An 18,689-nucleotide genomic window follows, 5' to 3' on the forward strand; every position below is an offset into this window, starting at 1 on the left:
AACAGTGTATTCAGTACCCTCTTTACAACCTTTCATTATTCAATCAAATGATGACTCTAGTTCGAACGTTTCTGTCTACCATTATTATTTATAAAAAAACTTTGTAATTGAATTTTTTTTTCAATAGTTTTATTGGCAAAGAATTTATTTTCCTATATAGTTTTTGCTTTGGATTTTCGTTTTCCAGAAAAAAACGAATGGGATTAAAAAAAGGCTCGGTTCACATCTTGTACCCGGATAAAACCAAACTCCCTTACAGGCAGATACATTTTTTTCCAGTAGGACTACAATTAAGTGCATCTGTCTGAATAACGGCATAGTATAATGCCTTCTAATTTATAATTATCCAATTGCCTTTTAATAAATACTTTCTTGCATAAAATAGACATATTCTTAGAAGTGTTTATAAGATGAGGTATCTATGCCTATGATAGATCAAACAATTGATATTGGAGGAATTATAACAAACTACTTATTATTAGTTAATCCATCAGCTTTTGTTATGTTTCTAAATATATTTTTTTCGATCATTCCCTTTATTCCAAACCCCAGAGAATCTTATAACGCCTACAAAAAATTAGGCTAAGTCATATTTCAGTTCATTTGGTAGTCATTTACGTTCATATGAAAATATATGTCTGAACCAACATATTTTTGTGAGTGATAAACAGAGGATGTTGTTGATAGATTGGAATTTCACCGTAAACATAAAATAGTTGATGAATGTTTGAGGCTCTGCCAATGAAATGGAGGGCCGAAATTTTTTACAAGTTTTCATACTATGAAAATGAGATTTTTAACTGGTATAATTGAAGTTTAGAATAATAAAAATGTGGATATAAAATAAAATATAGCGTATATGAATTGAGCGAATAATTTTCTAACTAATAATCTGTAGAAGGATTTCATAATCAAATGAAGTTAATACATCTTAAAACAAATTTTTATTCAATGTTTTCTTAGAGAGTACGATTAATTATCAAAAAAAAACAACACAACCACACCTACACCTACCTATGTTCAAGGTAAGTAATAATGAGCAAGGAGCATGTATAAATCAGGGCTGTAGTGCTACCTTAACTTAGCAATTATAGAGTTTTGACAGTATATTAATTGTGTAAGATAATACAATATACTTTCAATGATAAATGTTTAGGATATAGAATAGATATTAGATTTTTAAAACAATGTACGTTTATTCATTGTTATTATAAAACGCAGATATATAGATATTCATCGAAAAGTTACTCTAATGATTATAAAGAAGTTTGATTAAGAGCAGAGATGAAATTATCTAATTTAACGTCTAGTCTTTCCTCTCAACTTTCTCGCCTTTTAAATTCTAAATTTGTAACCCTTTCATATGTGTCTGTCACTAATTTGTCATTATGTCCACTTCTGCTTTTTTTCTTGTTTGTAGTTTTTGTATTATTTCTATTTTCTTCTAGTACCACATCGTGTTTCCGATTATTAAATAATTTCTGGGTTCTTATGGATCGATGCTGTTCGTGATTGGAATTCACTAGTTCGTAATTCATGGAGTTTTGTGTATTTTCTATACAGTAATTACTGAGTCACCCTATTCTTCTCTTTATTTTTGTAGCAATAAAGTGTTTGTTACTTCTCTGTACCCATTCATTTCTAATTTGGTTTCTTCTTATATACAGTGCTTTTCAGATAAAAGTATCCACCTTTAATAACTTTTGTAATACTGGTATTTAGAAAAAATCCAAAAACACGTCAATTTATGTTGGAAGGGGCAAGCATTATGGCTTATTTAAACTTACTGGAAAAGCCACCCCCTCACCCCTAGCAGCATCCCCTTTATTTTTTTAAATTACTTTTCATATTTTTTATGTAAAATTTGGATACTCCTCTTTGAGCTGATTTCAAAAATGTATAATACTTGTAGGTTAAAGTGGTTAGTTTATGAGATAAACAATTTTTCTTTTAAGAGCACAAATTTTATTTATTATTTACTTTCACCTTATTTGCCTGTACTAAAATGGGTTGTACAACAGTTCAAACTCTTTAACATTTTAACTGTGCTATTTATTCTACTTAAAAAATCCAAACAACAAAAAACTCTACTTTTTATTAAAGTTTGACATTGTCACTTAGAATTTGTAGTCACTATTGATAGTGTAATTTGATACATTATTTATTTTGTTTCTCTGAAATGGTTTACTCTTTGCAAGAAAGAATTGAAATTGTAGGTTTATACTACCAAAATAATAATTGTGCAAGAGCTGCTGCTAGAATATTTAACGAATTACATGACGGAAGACATGCAACTCATAAGTATGTAATTCAACTGATGGAGAAATTTACCACAACAGGGTCTGTTTGCAATAAAGTGCATAAGCGAGAGGGACTCGTAAATAACGAAGCAATCCAAGTGGCAATTTTAGGGCAAGTCAGCTTAGAGGCTCAACAACCCCAATCGTTGTCAACAATAAGTAGAGCGATCGGTGTTTCATCTTCTACAGTTTTCCGAGTTCTACATAAATTCAAGTACCACCCATACAAAGTTAAGTTGGTGCACGAGTTGAATGAAGATGATTTTGATCGTCGTCTAGAGTTTTGCGAATCAAAGACGCAAATTATCAATAACAATCCACAATTGTTAAACAATATTTGCTTTTATGATGAATGCTCATGGTCATTAAATGGCTTAGTAAGTAGGCATAATTGTAGATATTGGGCTGAAAGTGATCCACATATTATGCGTGAATTCCATACACAACATCCCCAAAAGTTAAACGTTTGGTGTGGTATCCTAGGTGACCACATTGTCGGACCTTTCTTCATCAACGGAAATTTAAATGGTGAATCATATCTTGAGTTACTCAGGGAAGGGGTTGACCCACGTATTACAACAATAATAGAAAATGATGATAACCTTTCCGAAGATTTACTGGTATTTCAACAAGACGGAGCTCCCCCACACTATGCTATGCCTGTCCGACAATTTTTAAACGAAACATTCCCCGCTCGTTGGATAGGTAGAAGGGGGCAGATGATGGAGTGGCCACCTAGGTCACCGGATTTAACACCCCTAGACTTCTTTTTATGGGGGTATTTAAAAACAAAAGTTTATGCTACCCAACCAGAATCTCTGGATGATTTACGAGAGAGGATAGAAAATGAATGTCGACAATTAAATCCAGCCGTATTAAGCAATGTCAGAGAGGCATTTCAAAATAGATTATACCATTGTATGGAAGTGAATGGTACTCATTTTGAACACTTATTGTAACTTCATAATAAATAGCACAGTTAAAAAGTTTAAAGAATTTGAACTGTTGTACAACCCATTTTAGTACAGGCAAATAAGGTGAAAGTAAATAATAAGTAAAATTTGTGCTCTTAAAAGAAAAATTGTTTATCTCATAAACTAACCACTTTAACCTACAAGTATTATACATTTTTGAAATCAGCTCAAAGAGGAGTATCCAAATTTTACATAAAAAATATGAAAAGTAATTTAAAAAAATAAAGGGGATGCTGCTAGGGGTGAGGGGGTGGCTTTTCCAGTAAGTTTAAATAAGCCATAATGCTTGCCCCTTCCAACATAAATTGACGTGTTTTTGGATTTTTTCTAAATACCAGTATTACAAATGTTATTAAAGTTGGATACTTTTATCTGAAAAGTACTGTATATGATTTATTCCATTTTAACATTTTACAATGCTGTAAGTGATATTTTTTGGATATACCTGATTTCACCAAAAGTTCAACTCAACTTCCATACGGTCTCGAATAACAACGTCTTCAAAATGGCGCCAAACACATTTTCCTTTCATAATACTCTGTATAGGGTAAAATATAACTTGCACCAATTAATCTATGAAAATAACGAATCTTATAACAAAGTGGGTTTCGACCATTGTCAAATGTTAAGAAACAACTCTTTTTTTCTTGTCGACAACTTGGAGCACGTCCACAATTATTCCCATATACAGAGTGAGTTTTATGTATGAAACGCCTGATTTATCTCCGAAACGGCTTTTTATACATTTATAAATTTCTGTGTAGAAGGATCTTTTGGTACAGCCGGTATTATGGTGGTATTTACATTGTTGTCAGATCTTTTCTTTTTCCGGAAAAATAATAAACTTTGTTATTTCAAATGGATCACCTTGTATATTTTTCGCTTTTCGAAATCTTTAAGACATACTTATTATTTCTTATCTAATGTTCCCTGTACCTAAATGCAATAATTTCGGAGTTATAGCTACATTTACGTTATCTCTGCCGAAGTTAAAATGATATATTTAGATAGGATTACCACAGAGGTAAGAAGAATTGAGCAGTCAGGGATATTGCAAAATATATTGCAAAGTTTTGAATATCGCATGGTTTGTTGTATTCAAGTAAATGGACAATATTTTAAACATCTGCTGTAATTGCCTCTACAGTATGTTTTCTAAAATTCCTAATCTTTCTACTTCACAAATGTGAATATACTTCTAACATGACACAAATATTTAAAGATTTGTCTTCAGTTGTTGTAGGTTTTCTCTGCCATGATTTGGATAAATATTTTACTGCACTCGTTTCGTTTAACTTCTTATAACTTACTGACACTAGACCTTGTTACGAGATTTGTATTAGCGTATCAATTATTAAAGAATATTCAAATTAAACGAGTTTATTCAATCGTAGCCATCTAATTGTACAATATTTATTGTAATTTTGGTGGAGATACTGTAAATGTAGTTTTAACTCCGAAATTATGGTATATTATATTATTTTTCCGGAAAAGGTAGGGCTGTATTACAGGACCCTTGCGAACAAACATTTACAAAAATCGTACAAGCCTTTTGCGAGATAATTTAGGCGTTCCATACATAAAACTCACTCTGTATATTATTACACATATGGATGAGTAGAGGTCTTTTATTTCTCTGGAAACCATCAGTAGCTTGTTTGCAATATATCCATAATTTCCAAACAAGTAGATTTTTGGAATAGATTGCAGCAAGATGAAAAATGTAGACAATATTCCTCGAATATAATTTCGATTAATGTGACAATACATTTAATCGTTTGCTCAAAAAAAAAACAAATCAAGATACAATACACATTAGTTACCAGATAAATATACAAATTCTGTGAATTCAATTAACCATTTCCAGCAATTTCAAGGGACCCAAATAGTCGTATGCCTCAACAGATACGTAATCAACAAATACAAAATGTAAGAGGAGGTCCAAACAACCCACAGAGCAATCCAGGTAATCGTCCAGATCCTCAAAAAAGAGCCAGATGGTTCGTTGCTTTGTTCGATTACGATCCTGCTACAATGTCACCAAATCCAGATGCATGTGATGAAGAACTGCCTTTTTCGGAAGGAGATACAATCAAAGTTTGGGGAGATAAGGATGCTGACGGTTTTTATTGGGGTGAATGTAGAGGTAAGTTGATAACTACTTACTATATAAATTTGTTCGTAACAGTTAAATTACGCAAATAAAGAAAAATTACGTACACCTGTCTGAAATAATGAACAATTATGTAGGTGATACTCCCCAAGCAGAAAAAAAAAATTAACATAAAAAAATTATTTGTCCTACTACGTAGATAAGTAATCGAATGAAATCCACTACTACAAATTATCTTCCCAGCTAAAAAGCAAGTTAAGAAGACTATCCCAGAAAATATTTATAGATTCGGAGTTATGAAAAAAGGAATATGAGATTCAAAATCATATTCGAACTGTCGCTAAGAAAGATAAAAGAAAAGGTGGCCAAGCAAAAGTTTGATATAAAAAGTTTGTGATAATTATAGGTAAATTAAGGCTAGGGGTGATTATAGCAACAAAAAGGAGAAAATTATATGAATACTAGCAGCAGTAGAAAATCAAGGCAACATAATGAGATATGTAAAATAGAAAGAGAGAGAAGAAAAAAATGAAGATAAATATGGTAGAACGAAAAAAACATATAGAAAAGAGAATATATTGAAGGAACAATAAAAATAAGTAATGTCGACAGAAGACGTCTTTGATAAAACTAGAACAAATAATGAAGAGGTAGACGTATGAAATTCAGTGCAAGAAACAAAGCAAAAGATAAAATAAATATAAATAGATAAGGATATTGTGATAGTGGAAGCGATGAGAATATAAATATTTAAATAGTTGGGTTTGTGTTGAGAAAAAAAATTATGGAAAGTGTAAGTATTGAATGTAATTCCTGAATTGTGTAGAATTAGACTACAAGAAAAGTACAGAACCCTCAATAGACACTCACCGACAGACAAACAGAAGGCCTTTAGCCTTCAAACGTTATCAAACGAAAGAGCTAATACAAACAAAACAATGGAAGCGAATAAATATCAAGCAGCGGCTGTTGATAAATCAAAAAAGAATCGGTAAGAGGAAAAAAATATAATATAGGAAAGTTACAGAGGAAATCTCGACAAAGTTTATCTCAGAGTATGGAGAAACATTCCAATATGAAAGAAGTTGGAAATTTTTTCCAAGAAGGGACATTCCAGATATCGAGAAAAAGATACTGGCAGATCAACAAGAAAAAGTAAAATGGACACAACATTTGGAAGGAATACTGAATAAGCATAAAAAAGAATATAATAAAGAAGCAAATAATGAGTCACCTGTAGACATAGACATTTATAGAATAATGGAAGCCGATGAAGGAGTAGGACTCCACCAGAAATAATTAAATACAGCGTGAATAAAAATATACTCTTACAGTCTATAATATTGGTAAAGGTGATCAATTGTCAACGATATTCTTCATTCCATATTGAGAAGGCAAAGTTATCCAAAAATCAGTATTTATTTCCCTCAATATGAGTATTTCGTAATCGTTTGACTTTTTTAGGAAGAAGAGGATACGTTCCGCATAATATGGTGATGGAATTAGAAAGCAACCAAAATAGAGACAGATGGGGTGACAGCTTAAGTAATATGCCAGTTAAACGGATGGTGGCATTATATGACTATGATCCCCAAGAGTTGAGTCCTAATGTTGACGCCGAGGTGAGCATATATAACATGATTATGACATTTCACATGTGTATTCACCAACAATAATTATATATTGCTTTTCTGCTGTAATTAACATATTGAAAATTTGGTAAGTTTTATTGTCTTGTGAGCTGAATTGAATTGATGGAAGTATTTTATATCAATGACATGATATGTACTTTTTTATAATAATCTAATATAATAAATTAATTGAGTAATTATTACGAAATAGTTAAAATTTTTATGATCGTTATAAAGTGGATTTGAAAATATAAAATCTTCATTGTAGTTTAAAAGAGAAAAACTAACAATATTCACTGAATAGAACGTATTAGGCCTTTAGCAATTTTTTTTACAACATTTACTTGTTTTGTTTTATATGTAACCAGGAAAATAGACAAGATAATATCTATTGATCATCCCCATATTATCAGCTTTCTTCGGCATATTCATATCAATTTTCCTCGGTAGAAGAACACTCATTAAATTGTTCAACCACTTTATGGAAATGAAAAAATCTTGCAATAATCAAATGATTTGGAAATAAGCGGATCAAGTTCTCTGCAGTTACTGTGAAAAATTTCTGAAGAAGACTCAAAAATTTTTGATGTAGTTCATAAACTGATAATTCAACCTTTAGACTTTAATGCCGAGTGAATAAAAGATAGAATTATATTACAAAAACAAACAACAGTCGTGGAAATAGATGTGTACCATTGGCCTTGTTACAATTTTATTTGGCCATAATTTCAATGAGTAATATGGTTCCACAATATTCAGCAAAAAAAGATAAGTTTGGTTTGTCCAAATCTCGAAGTTGCTAATAACAACGTAAAAAATTTGGTAAGTAATACACTTCCAAGGCAACTTGGAAGTGTATTTCATATTAATTTTGGGAAATATGTCAGTTAGCTCCTCAACCAATTGAAGATTATGAAACCTGCCGGAAACTTTGCGTACTCACAGAACTTTAAAGAACATAATGTAGTCCAAGATGCAGCGCAGTATATATTTTGACACCAAGGTATAAAACGATTTTGCTAGAAAAAGTATAAATTTCATCTTCATAATTTGCTAGTTCCTAATTTTGTCCATTTATTGAGCAAGTGATGCTGATTTTATTAAAGTTTATCTTCCTATATTCCTTCGGCTTATTGACAAGAAATGAGAAAATATTCATAATAGATTTATGAAGCTATACCATATTACAATATGATAATGAGGCAGTATCACCTTCTAAATTCGAATTATATATATATATATATATATATATATATATATATATATATATATATATATATATATATATATATATATATATATATATATATATATCACTCATCCAACTACAAAAATACACGCTTCTACTTCAATTACTGCGCTCCAATCACCACCACCACGACATTTTTCACACTTCTGCAGAACCCTTCCTGCTTCATCACAACTCTCGAGCTCTACCAAAACTTTTTCGCCCCAACTGCAGGTAGAATTGAGCTTCACTACGGGCCAAATTATCACTGTCTACGGAGATATGGATGACGATGGGTTCTATATGGGTGAAATAGATGGCGTACGCGGATTAGTACCTTCAAATTTTCTAACAGAAGCTCCTGATCAGTATGGTGCAGGACAAACATCTCAGCAAGCTGCACAAAGGGGTCAAAGGGGAAGAGGAGTTGGTCCGGGAGCCAGAGGACCCCCACCTCCACCGAGAGAAAACCAAATACGTGGAAGGAATAAAGGTAATTTGAGGTGGTATCTAAGAGATGAGGAAAATGTTGGTGAATTAATTATTTAAAAAAGTTACTCAAAATAGTATTCAAATTAAATTACTTTTAGTAATTTTTACAATTCATATAATAAAATTCGATTCAGTGTCGTATTTGTCCAGATTTTTATTGTTAAGATCCACGATTTTTTAACAAAGAAACGTATCTCATTTCACTTGACAATTCTCTCGATGAATGTGTTGATACTAATAAGAGATGAATATGATCTAACTTCATCATACATAGCTGCTCCAACTATACTTTCATGTGGCTGTTGATAACGATTAGAATTTTATTTCTCTAGTTGGATTCTACCAAATTCAAATTTATGGAATTCAAATATTAACTTAACTAGTTTTGGTTAGAGTTTTTGTTGGCAGTACTTGCGTGAAGTGAATAAGGATCTCAAGAGTTCAACAGACACCAGTGATACATGTAGTCGCCAAAAACAACGGATACTAAAATATAGGAACGTTGAGGTTATCCAAGTACTCGATAGTGCCAATTTAAAGAGCAGGCTTATACGATTAAGCAATTTGAATTAGTAAGCCCTTCAAATATTGTGTAATACGTTATCGGTAGTGTTGCTAAAATTATTAGATAATAAGGCATACTATGCGTAGGTTTGGAAAAATAATTATTATCGATCTTAATCATGACTGGATTGTAATAACAGAAGAAAAAAGGTGAAAATCTTGGGGAATCTTACATGTTGTTATGTAGGGATAGAAATTAAACAATTTATTCCTTTCTATTATGCAATAAATTCCTTAACCAAATAGTGACATTAATCTCTATCAGTAAATTTGAATGAGGTATATTGACTCGGTTCTAGTAGTGAGAAATAAAATTTCAAGCCCATATTCAATCTCCGAATTAGAACATGTATCGAGTAAAAAATAGATCATTCTACCAGTTCAAACCATATGTTAGCAGTTCCACAATTAAATTATTATAAAGTTCAATATTTACATTTAATTTTTTCACCAACATTTTCACTCTGTCTGAAAATTATACTACGATATTTTGATTTTGAGTTTATATAGGGTGTTGCTGCTAGTAGTATGATGAATTAAGTAAACACGTACAGAATGGTTCACATTAAATTCACAATTTAACATCATATCTCTTAGTAACGAAATCTATTAAACAACACACTTAAATTCAATATTTGGAGGTGAGTGCTGTTGAGTTTTTGAATAATGATGTACCATACTGTATATTATTGCGATCCCAGTAAATATGCACCCTGTATATACCATAAAGACTATATAAACACATGAAATATAAAAGTATATACAATAAATACCATCACACACTTGCAAAATAATATTTTATTCGCTTTTTGAGTTTGGAAGTTACACAAATAAGTTCAACACATTATTCATTTTCATTATGCATAATCGTACAGTTACAGGTTTACTAATATGTAACCAACTTCAATATTGTCTCTATCAAATTTACTTGTATTTATTATTTATAGTTAGAGACTCCCTTTATGGAATATATAAATATAGAAAAACACGAATTTTTGCTATATTATGTGCTGTTTTCCATCATGGACAACTGTTTTGTCTAAATACGATTTCAACAACACTGTCTTTTTATTGTTATTAGTCTTTTTTTGTTTACTTGCGGAGAAAAGTTCCTTCAAAAAATTTCAATTCTATCTGCCTCATTTAAACGTGGTTTTCTGAAAGGTTTGTCTCGCACATTTGGAAAGCAATTTATAGGAGTAGGTCCATCTGAAGGTGCAGGTAGCTTGTTGTCGCATGTTTGGTAACTAAGTTGTAATTCAAAATAACAAAATCGTCTTGGGAGACTAAAACTAACTTGACCTACCTAGTTATACTAAATTCTCCCACCAATCAACCTTCCACTCCGAAAAACAATTCTAGAGAAGTGGGCTGTGAGGAATAAGCACTTGTCCCTATTCAAACTATTTTTACATTTACCTATTCAACACATTTTTCAACAATTTCACATTATTTTCTGGTTTTCCAGAAGTATTCCGTCTTAATTTTAAGACTAATGTTCACCTTATTCCATAGTGTGGCTTGTCTCTATGTAAGACGATTTGTACTACATCCACTAATATCGTTAAGTTATCTACATCCATTCAACATTTCAATTTTATACGCTTTTGTGGTCGTTCAAGTATGCACTCTTCAGTGCGACATTTAGCTCTTGAAGCATTTTGGCTAGTTCATTGGGGTCTTAACTCATTAGTAGCAGGTCGTCCGCAAATTCAATATCCACGCTTAGGCTCCTGTTAAGCTTCTTAAATGCATGCTACAATACCGCCAGCGATGAAAATCTTTGGTATGAATGTGTCATTTCGACGGATAGCTCTGTTAACCTCCATTTTTTATCAGTAATTTTTGAATTTGACCTATTGCATGAATGTGAACTACTATGATATTAAATACTTTTCTTGATCCTGCCAGTTCTACAAGTCTGTATTAGTCAAAGTTGTTTTCCAGCAATGATCATGTGAACAACTAATATGAACAGTATTGAAAAAATTGCGTTCTTTTACGTGGAATTTAGCAAATAAGATGGCAATGGTTTCAAGAAGATAATTTCATATGATCTTGAGTATTTTTTGATTGAGTTTTTATTTGATATTTTCTAGAGCTTCCCACTCTCATCTCGTAGAATTAAAATAACGGAAAATTAATAACTTACCAAGAATAAAATTCAAAAAATTGTTCCATAAAGTTTGAATTTCATGTTCTTACCTGGAATATTCAATTGATGTTATTACAATTGTCTTACATTTAGGCTTATGGCCTTACTATATGTGAGCGCTGTCTGTATGAGCTGATTGATATATGTATGTATGTAGATATTGGGGTGTCAGTATCAAATAACATGGTAATGGTTTCAACAAGATGGTGTCATATGATCTTGAGTATGTTTTGATTTGATCTTTCCTAAAGCTTCCCACTTTCATCTAATAGAATCAAAATAATGGAAAATTGATAACTTACCGAGAATCAAATTCGAAAAAATGTTTCATCAAAATTAAATGTCATGTTCTTACCTGGAATACAGAATATTCATTTGATTTTGTCACAATTGTCTTGCATTTAGGTTTATGATCTTACAGTATGTGAATTCTGTCTTTAAGGGCTGATTAATATATGTATGTATGTAGATATTGAGGTGTCATATATATTCTACCAAAATGATTTATTGTGTTCCTCTTTCTTGCTGCGATACTTGACAACCCAGTATTTACAACTGGTTTGATAATCCCATTCCTTTTAGAAAGTCCAGAATGTTGGATGGCTTTAATTGCCAGATATCTTCTATTTCATAAGCTCCCAGGTTTATTCAGCAGATCTTCTTTGGCTGATTGTTATTCACGCCTAGAAAAATTTCTATGAAGAAATTTTAAAAAGAAGTCACAGATTGACAATAAGTCGTACCAATATACCAATATTTTCAGTAATTAAAATTAAACGTGTATGTGTTCTTTACGTGATGCTAAGAGTAGCTAATAACTTTTATTTCTGAGTATTTAACGTTGAATAACTGATGAAATGGGTTAATTTTCTAATATTTGTGTATTTTTAGGATATCGTTGATTCCGTACATTCCAAAAGCTCTATTTTTAGTCCTATATTATCAAGAAGTTGAATGTCAACTTTCCAATTTATGAAATCTCTCCTAGTTTATACTCGTAGACAAAATCACATCTCACGCAATTATCCATGTTCAATTACAGACTCACAGCTATGATTAGTCATATTTTATATTGCTGAAGAAAAAGACCTCCTGACCTAATCATTTCTACTTATTCATTTTTTTTCTGGTAGGTATGAATTGTTTCTGTTTATATCAACATTAACCCAAAAAATGCCTATTGTATATTTTACAAAGTTTTCTCAGAATGACGTTTTTTGATTAAGTAATTGTACAAATCGATATAATGGAAATCACACCCGTTTTACTTAATTACTTGAGAAAAAAACAATCGATTGAACCGTATCCATAAACAATTACTATTAATTATATTACATATATAGTACAAACAAAGTATTTTGAATCTACAAATAAAAAAATTTCAGAATTTAACTTCTCCACCTATGCATATTAAAACTTGGATTAAGAGTTATATAAATTACATTTAACATTTAAATATTAAATTTCCTAAAAATTTTTGTATAGAAAATATTATCCTATCATTGGTCTCTATACGAGGTGTCCCACTCCGAGTTAAAACTATCTGTATATGGTAAAATAATTATAGTAAAATCATGCAAAATTCTACGTTTGGGTTTTCGGATACGATCTTTTTAACTAAAATATTTTAAAAGATGGCCGACTTCCGGCTCTATCGGAAGTGGACTGTAACTTTGTTATTTTAAATAGAACACCCTATATTAATACATTTTTGGAATTTACGTAAAATTTTTGTATACTTTTGTCTAAAACCTTTTTTTCGAAAAATGTATAATTTTTGAGTTATTATTTTTTTTTTTAAAAATTTTAACCGTTGCAGACCCTTATAAATTATTTTTTTACGAGGATACCCTTAAAGATATGAAAATGGTTTCTATTCGGTTGCTTTTAGTAAGGTTAGACGTATTTGAACCTATGCTGAAAACTTTTTCATTTTATACAGGGTGTTTAAAGTTTAATTTTAAATTACCGGTTTTTTTTTATTTTAATGCATTCAGGGATAAAAAATTAGGCAAATTCATGTATACTTTCCTTTACCTAATCCTTATCGTTATCTAGATATTAATTGTTTTCTGTAAATTTTTAGAGATGCAGATGTGGTCTAAATTTTGACCCGTTGATACAAATACTAAGAAAGAAAAAAGTATTTTTTTTTATCTTGTCAAGGTCTGTGAAAAAATCAAATCAACTTGTATTTACTAATCCTATTCCAACGTTTAGTCATGTCCGAAATATTTAAGGTTTTAAATTATTATTGTATTTTTTAACAAGTTTCAATTTTTTATGTATACTTTTAGTAGGCTTTGTAATAAATGACACTTATTTAACTGTCATAAGTCGATTGTTAAAATCGTTAAAATGGCTCTTTCTCAATTTAATAACAAAGAATATGTAAATTTGCCTTTAATACATGGTGAATGTCACAAAGTTGTAACAAGAACATGTACTTTATTTGCTGCAAGATATCCAGATAGACCACGACCAAATTCGCATACTGTTAAAAGAATCCTCAACAATTTGAAGCCATACGGTTCATTTGAAGCAAAAGTTAATCGAATTAATCCAGTTATTGACAATAATAATGCCGAAATTAATTTTGTTGCTTATTTCACTGCTCCAGAAGCATCAATACGTGTTGCCGTAAAAGGTCATCGAGTAAGCAAATCGTCGAATCACGTGTTTTACGAAAGCATAAAATGCATCCCTATTCTTACAATTTGTATCAAAATTGGATTCCTAATCGATTTTATTAAACGAGTAGAGTTTGCTGAATTTTTAATAATAAAATGCCAGGAAGACGAAGATTTTTTAAAAAACATAATTTTGTGCGACGAATGGAAATTCACGAAATATGGATTATTTAATAGACACAATAGTAAAGATAATCTTAATGTAACCAAAGATCAAGATTAGATTATAAATAATCAAATAATAACACTTCATATTTATGATGGTAATTTGAGTGGTTAGGAAACACAATCAATTAATTTATTCTTAATTAATAATGTAAAAAACACTGTTTTAGTATTTTCTAAAGTTTTTTGTTTTATTTTTGGGTGAAAGATATCTTAATACTTTAAGAAATTTAAAACAAAATTATTTAGACCGCTTACCACCAGGCGAATTAAACAAACTTTTTTTATTCATGACGGTGCTTCCGCTCACAATTCAATGGTCAAAAATACATTTTCAGAAGAGCAATTTGAAGACATTGGTTAGCAAATAATGGTCCTTTTGGTGGCCCCCTCGTTCTCCCGATATGACGCCTTTAGATTTTTTTATATAGGATCACATAAAACAAAGATTTACTCACAAGCCTTAACAACTAGATAAGATCGTGAGCGAAGAATTCGAAATTCCTTCAATTCCCTTTCTGAGATGATAAGCTGCGGGACGAATGAAGGCGTACTGAGAAAGGTTGAAAAATGCGTCGAAGTTCAAGGGAACAATTTCGAACATTTACTTTAAAACATCAGACTATTTTCTATTGCTTTTAATTTTTCATAAAATTTTGGAGCATATCTTATTGTTACAAATGGTTTAATTCGATTAACTTTTGCTTAAAATGAACCGAATAGCTTCAAATTGTTAAGTATGCTTTTAACAATGTGCGATTTCGATCGTTATCTATCTGGATTTCTTACTGTAAAGAAAGCACATATTCTTGTAACAACTTTGCCATATTTATTATGTATTAAAAGCAAATTTACATAACCTTTTTTATTTCTTAATATTTGCATCAATGGGTCAAAATAAAATAAAAAAATAATTTGCAAGGATCTGCAACGGTCAAATTTTTTACAAAAAAAATTAATTACTCAAAAAGTATGCATTTTTTGAAAAAGTTTTTAAACAGTAGAACCGAAAGTCGGATATCTTTGAAAATATTTTAGTTAAAAAGATCGTATCCGTAAACCCAAACGTAGAAATTTTCATGATTTTACTATAAATATGTTGCCATATAAAGATCGTTTTAATTCGTCGTGGGGCACGTGTATAAAAAAATTGAATAGATTTAAATCAAACTTTAGGTATATAGATTTTCCGAAGATTTTCAGATTTGAATTTTTGAAGTTTTATGTTTTTAAGGAACGACTGAAATTTTATATTCAAACTCTGTCTGCTATGAATAGGGCCAATATGGGGCTTAGCTACCTATAAAAAAAATATCAAAATGAAGTTGTCCAGAATATTTTTAAACTTAAAGTTCAGGTTTTCAGATTATATGAGATTATTCCAAGATTTTATTTTTGATTTAACATTTAGTGTGTCTTGAAACTTGAGAATTGAAACATTTCCAATAAAATTCCGTCGTTAGTCCCTTCCAATGCATATGAAATGTTTGGTTCAACCAACGACGAACATTTCTTGAATTATAAATAAATAAATAAATATAAAGTATATATCAGGTGTTAATTGAGTCCCAAAATGTTTCTTTGCAGCAAGCAAATACTTTTTGGAACTATAAGTCTTTCATAATTTAAAATTGATTGAGGAATATCTGTTGACCAGATTATACGGTTTTGAAACGATACAACCCCATTAGTAATGATGTCAGTAGATAAAACTTTTTTTATACAATGTTAATCATTTGGAAAACTACCTTGCGCCAGTAGCAATCGTCTAATCTGTTAGTATTATCACCTTTTTTTAATGTATATCAGAACTTCCATCAATAGAGATGAATCTTGTAACAAATACCTTCTTCCCAATATTAATTGTAAGATGGAAATTTTTGACGCATGATGCATGGGTTTCTTCGATGTTCTTCTAATATATGGCTATAATCAAAATGCAGGTTTATCGGTAAGGATGACAATTATGATGGATTCCAATAACACTACCAACTTCATTTGAAAAACGTTGCAGCTGCTTTCCCACGGGCGATCGTATAAAGTAGTTAAATTTCTATGCTCTCCATATATTCGTATTATCTAATTGTTTCTTTCAGCCATTATCATTTTTAGTTAAAAATAGTTGGATAACACTTTATATCAAACGAAAAAAAAAATAAAATAATAGATCGTCTTTTTCTCATGAAAATCGATAGATAGGGTTAAAATAATATTCTAAAGAAGAAGTTTTTGTCAACTCTGTACGTATTTTTTTCAAATTTTACTAACACTGGCTTTTGAAAATTTTCTGTCGACGTTGCGATCGCTATTTTCTGCTTTTATGTTGTTTAGTGCCTGTATACTGTACATATATAATAACTAAACGCATTAACACACTCCATTTAAATATACATAATTTCATAAATTCTATTCCAGTAGGGTTTCATTTTAATGAAGAATTGTTTGCGTTGAACAGATTTGACTAATGTGATTACTAAATGGCAACATATTGGTTCTCTATTATTTTCAGCTTGTTTATGAAATTATCTCATATACATTCTTATTGTTCTCGGCTGTGACAATGAAATCATAGTTTATATTTGATCACTTACAGATTGATCAAGTGTGTTTATAGCACGGCATATAGCAAAATATATATTTTGAGAGCTATAGTTCTAGATCAAGAAACGTACACATTTGTTTTACAAACCTTTTCACATATAATGGTTACATCAGTAAATTTTAGGATTTCTGAATTCTCATAATCGAATTAGTCTTATTCATTATTATATCTGTTTCTTGATAATTAATCAAGTAATAACATTCTTCAAAGCTGTTAGAATGATTTTATATCAACCAATACCATAAGATTTTCATTCATATTTAGGCTCTTAAAAAGCAGCTACTTCCTCACAGAATTCTATCTATTACCGTATTCAGTATTGATTGATTCATTAGGCTTTTCTCCAAATCTAAAACAATTTTTAGGAGATACTATTAGATTGCAGCATTCTGATATTTTAACTGTATAATGATAACGCCGTAATAACGAAAAGCAGCCAGGTATATGTTATACTCGTATAAAGTCACTTTATAATGCAATGAGAGTATCGTCTTTTATACTCAAACAAAACTTTTGTATTATTCTTGAAGAGAGCCTCTTGTTACTATAGCAGGACACCCTATTCCCAGCTTCTTTGAGACATAGTATATTTACTGAAGAAAATATTCCAATTCATCTAGTTTTTATCAATATATGCTTGTGTGTTAAACATTGCAGGTATATATGTTTTATTTTATTAAAATAAAAAAAATAAATTTTCTAGAATAAAATCCGGATGAGTACACTAAGAATTGGAATTTGAGGAAGAAAAATGATGAAAAATTGGGATTTTATCAATAAACAAATAAATATGAATATGAAATTATGTATGACCACAGAGAATCAAAAATCCTCGATCTATAATGTTACTTATTGTTTTATTATAACTACATATTTGTTAGTAGAAATATTCTTCTATTAGTCTTATGTGATTTTTTCATGTTATCAAAACGCAAGAGTGTGATGTAAAGATCCATTTTTTGCTTTCATTTTCATTTTCATTTTGGTTCATTTTCACATTTTATGAAAATGAACCGCAAAAATGGATCAGCTTTAATTGTTTTATGTTCGAATTTGCACTAAATGAAGTGGATTGCCATATTGCTAGCTCTATCTCTATCTCTTTTATGCTGATTTTTACACAAAAACACTTGTTGTTTCAGTACGCATGTACCATGGATTTTATATGACTAACGAGTATTAAGTTTACAACTGAGCATTGAACTATTCAGAAAAAATTTGTTTTTAATGAACGAAGGTATTTTTTAATATAATCATATTACCCTATGGTGAAATAAAATAAATAAATAAAAAGATTTATCATTAATGGATAATTTACTTACTAGTATATTTCATTAAATTTGATTATACATTCTAAAGTCATAAAATACACCTAATGATAGCCTATGGATTCTGCAGTATATACAGAAAAAGTAAGTAACAAATTCATGCCTCCTGGATGGTTCTTCAAATATTAGTTGAAATTTTAGTTTTAATATACTTTATTTCAATAGGTAAATTAATAGTTTTTGTGCTACGTACTGTTTCCTAATCTAATCTAATATAACCGTTGTACTAAATTCTGAACTGATACATTGAGGGATATTCATACTCGAAACATATTTTTCATATTTTCCTACGAAAATTTGACTGAAATTACTATTTTTATACTATTGTTAATTTGAAATGTAATTTGATGAATATATTAATGTACTGTGTACCGGGTAGGCAATTGTGGATTCTCAAGAAGTTTTTTCCATACAGACTTAGGGTGATAATTATCGCTAACTGAATAT

At 30.3% G+C, this 18,689-nt stretch overlaps 1 protein-coding gene across 8 annotated transcripts in view; it reads left to right on the forward strand.

The window, feature by feature from the left end:
- The window catches only part of LOC130447942 (peripheral-type benzodiazepine receptor-associated protein 1), a 213,551-nt gene that overhangs the window by 182,130 nt on the left and 12,732 nt on the right, over positions 1–18,689 (forward strand). For 7 of the 8 annotated variants that reach the window (XM_056785002.1, XM_056785003.1, XM_056785004.1 and 4 more), the window contains exons 14-16: positions 5,142–5,420; positions 6,852–7,009; positions 8,481–8,739. In XM_056785002.1, coding sequence (XP_056640980.1) covers positions 5,142–5,420; positions 6,852–7,009; positions 8,481–8,739 — 696 coding nt within the window. Of the gene's footprint in view, positions 1–5,141; positions 5,421–6,851; positions 7,010–8,419; positions 8,740–18,689 lie in introns of those variants that run through there. The other variant, XM_056785009.1, reaches the window with a different exon arrangement.

Source organism: Diorhabda sublineata, chromosome 8, assembly GCF_026230105.1.
Source record: "Diorhabda sublineata isolate icDioSubl1.1 chromosome 8, icDioSubl1.1, whole genome shotgun sequence".
NCBI lineage: Eukaryota > Metazoa > Arthropoda > Insecta > Coleoptera > Chrysomelidae > Diorhabda > Diorhabda sublineata.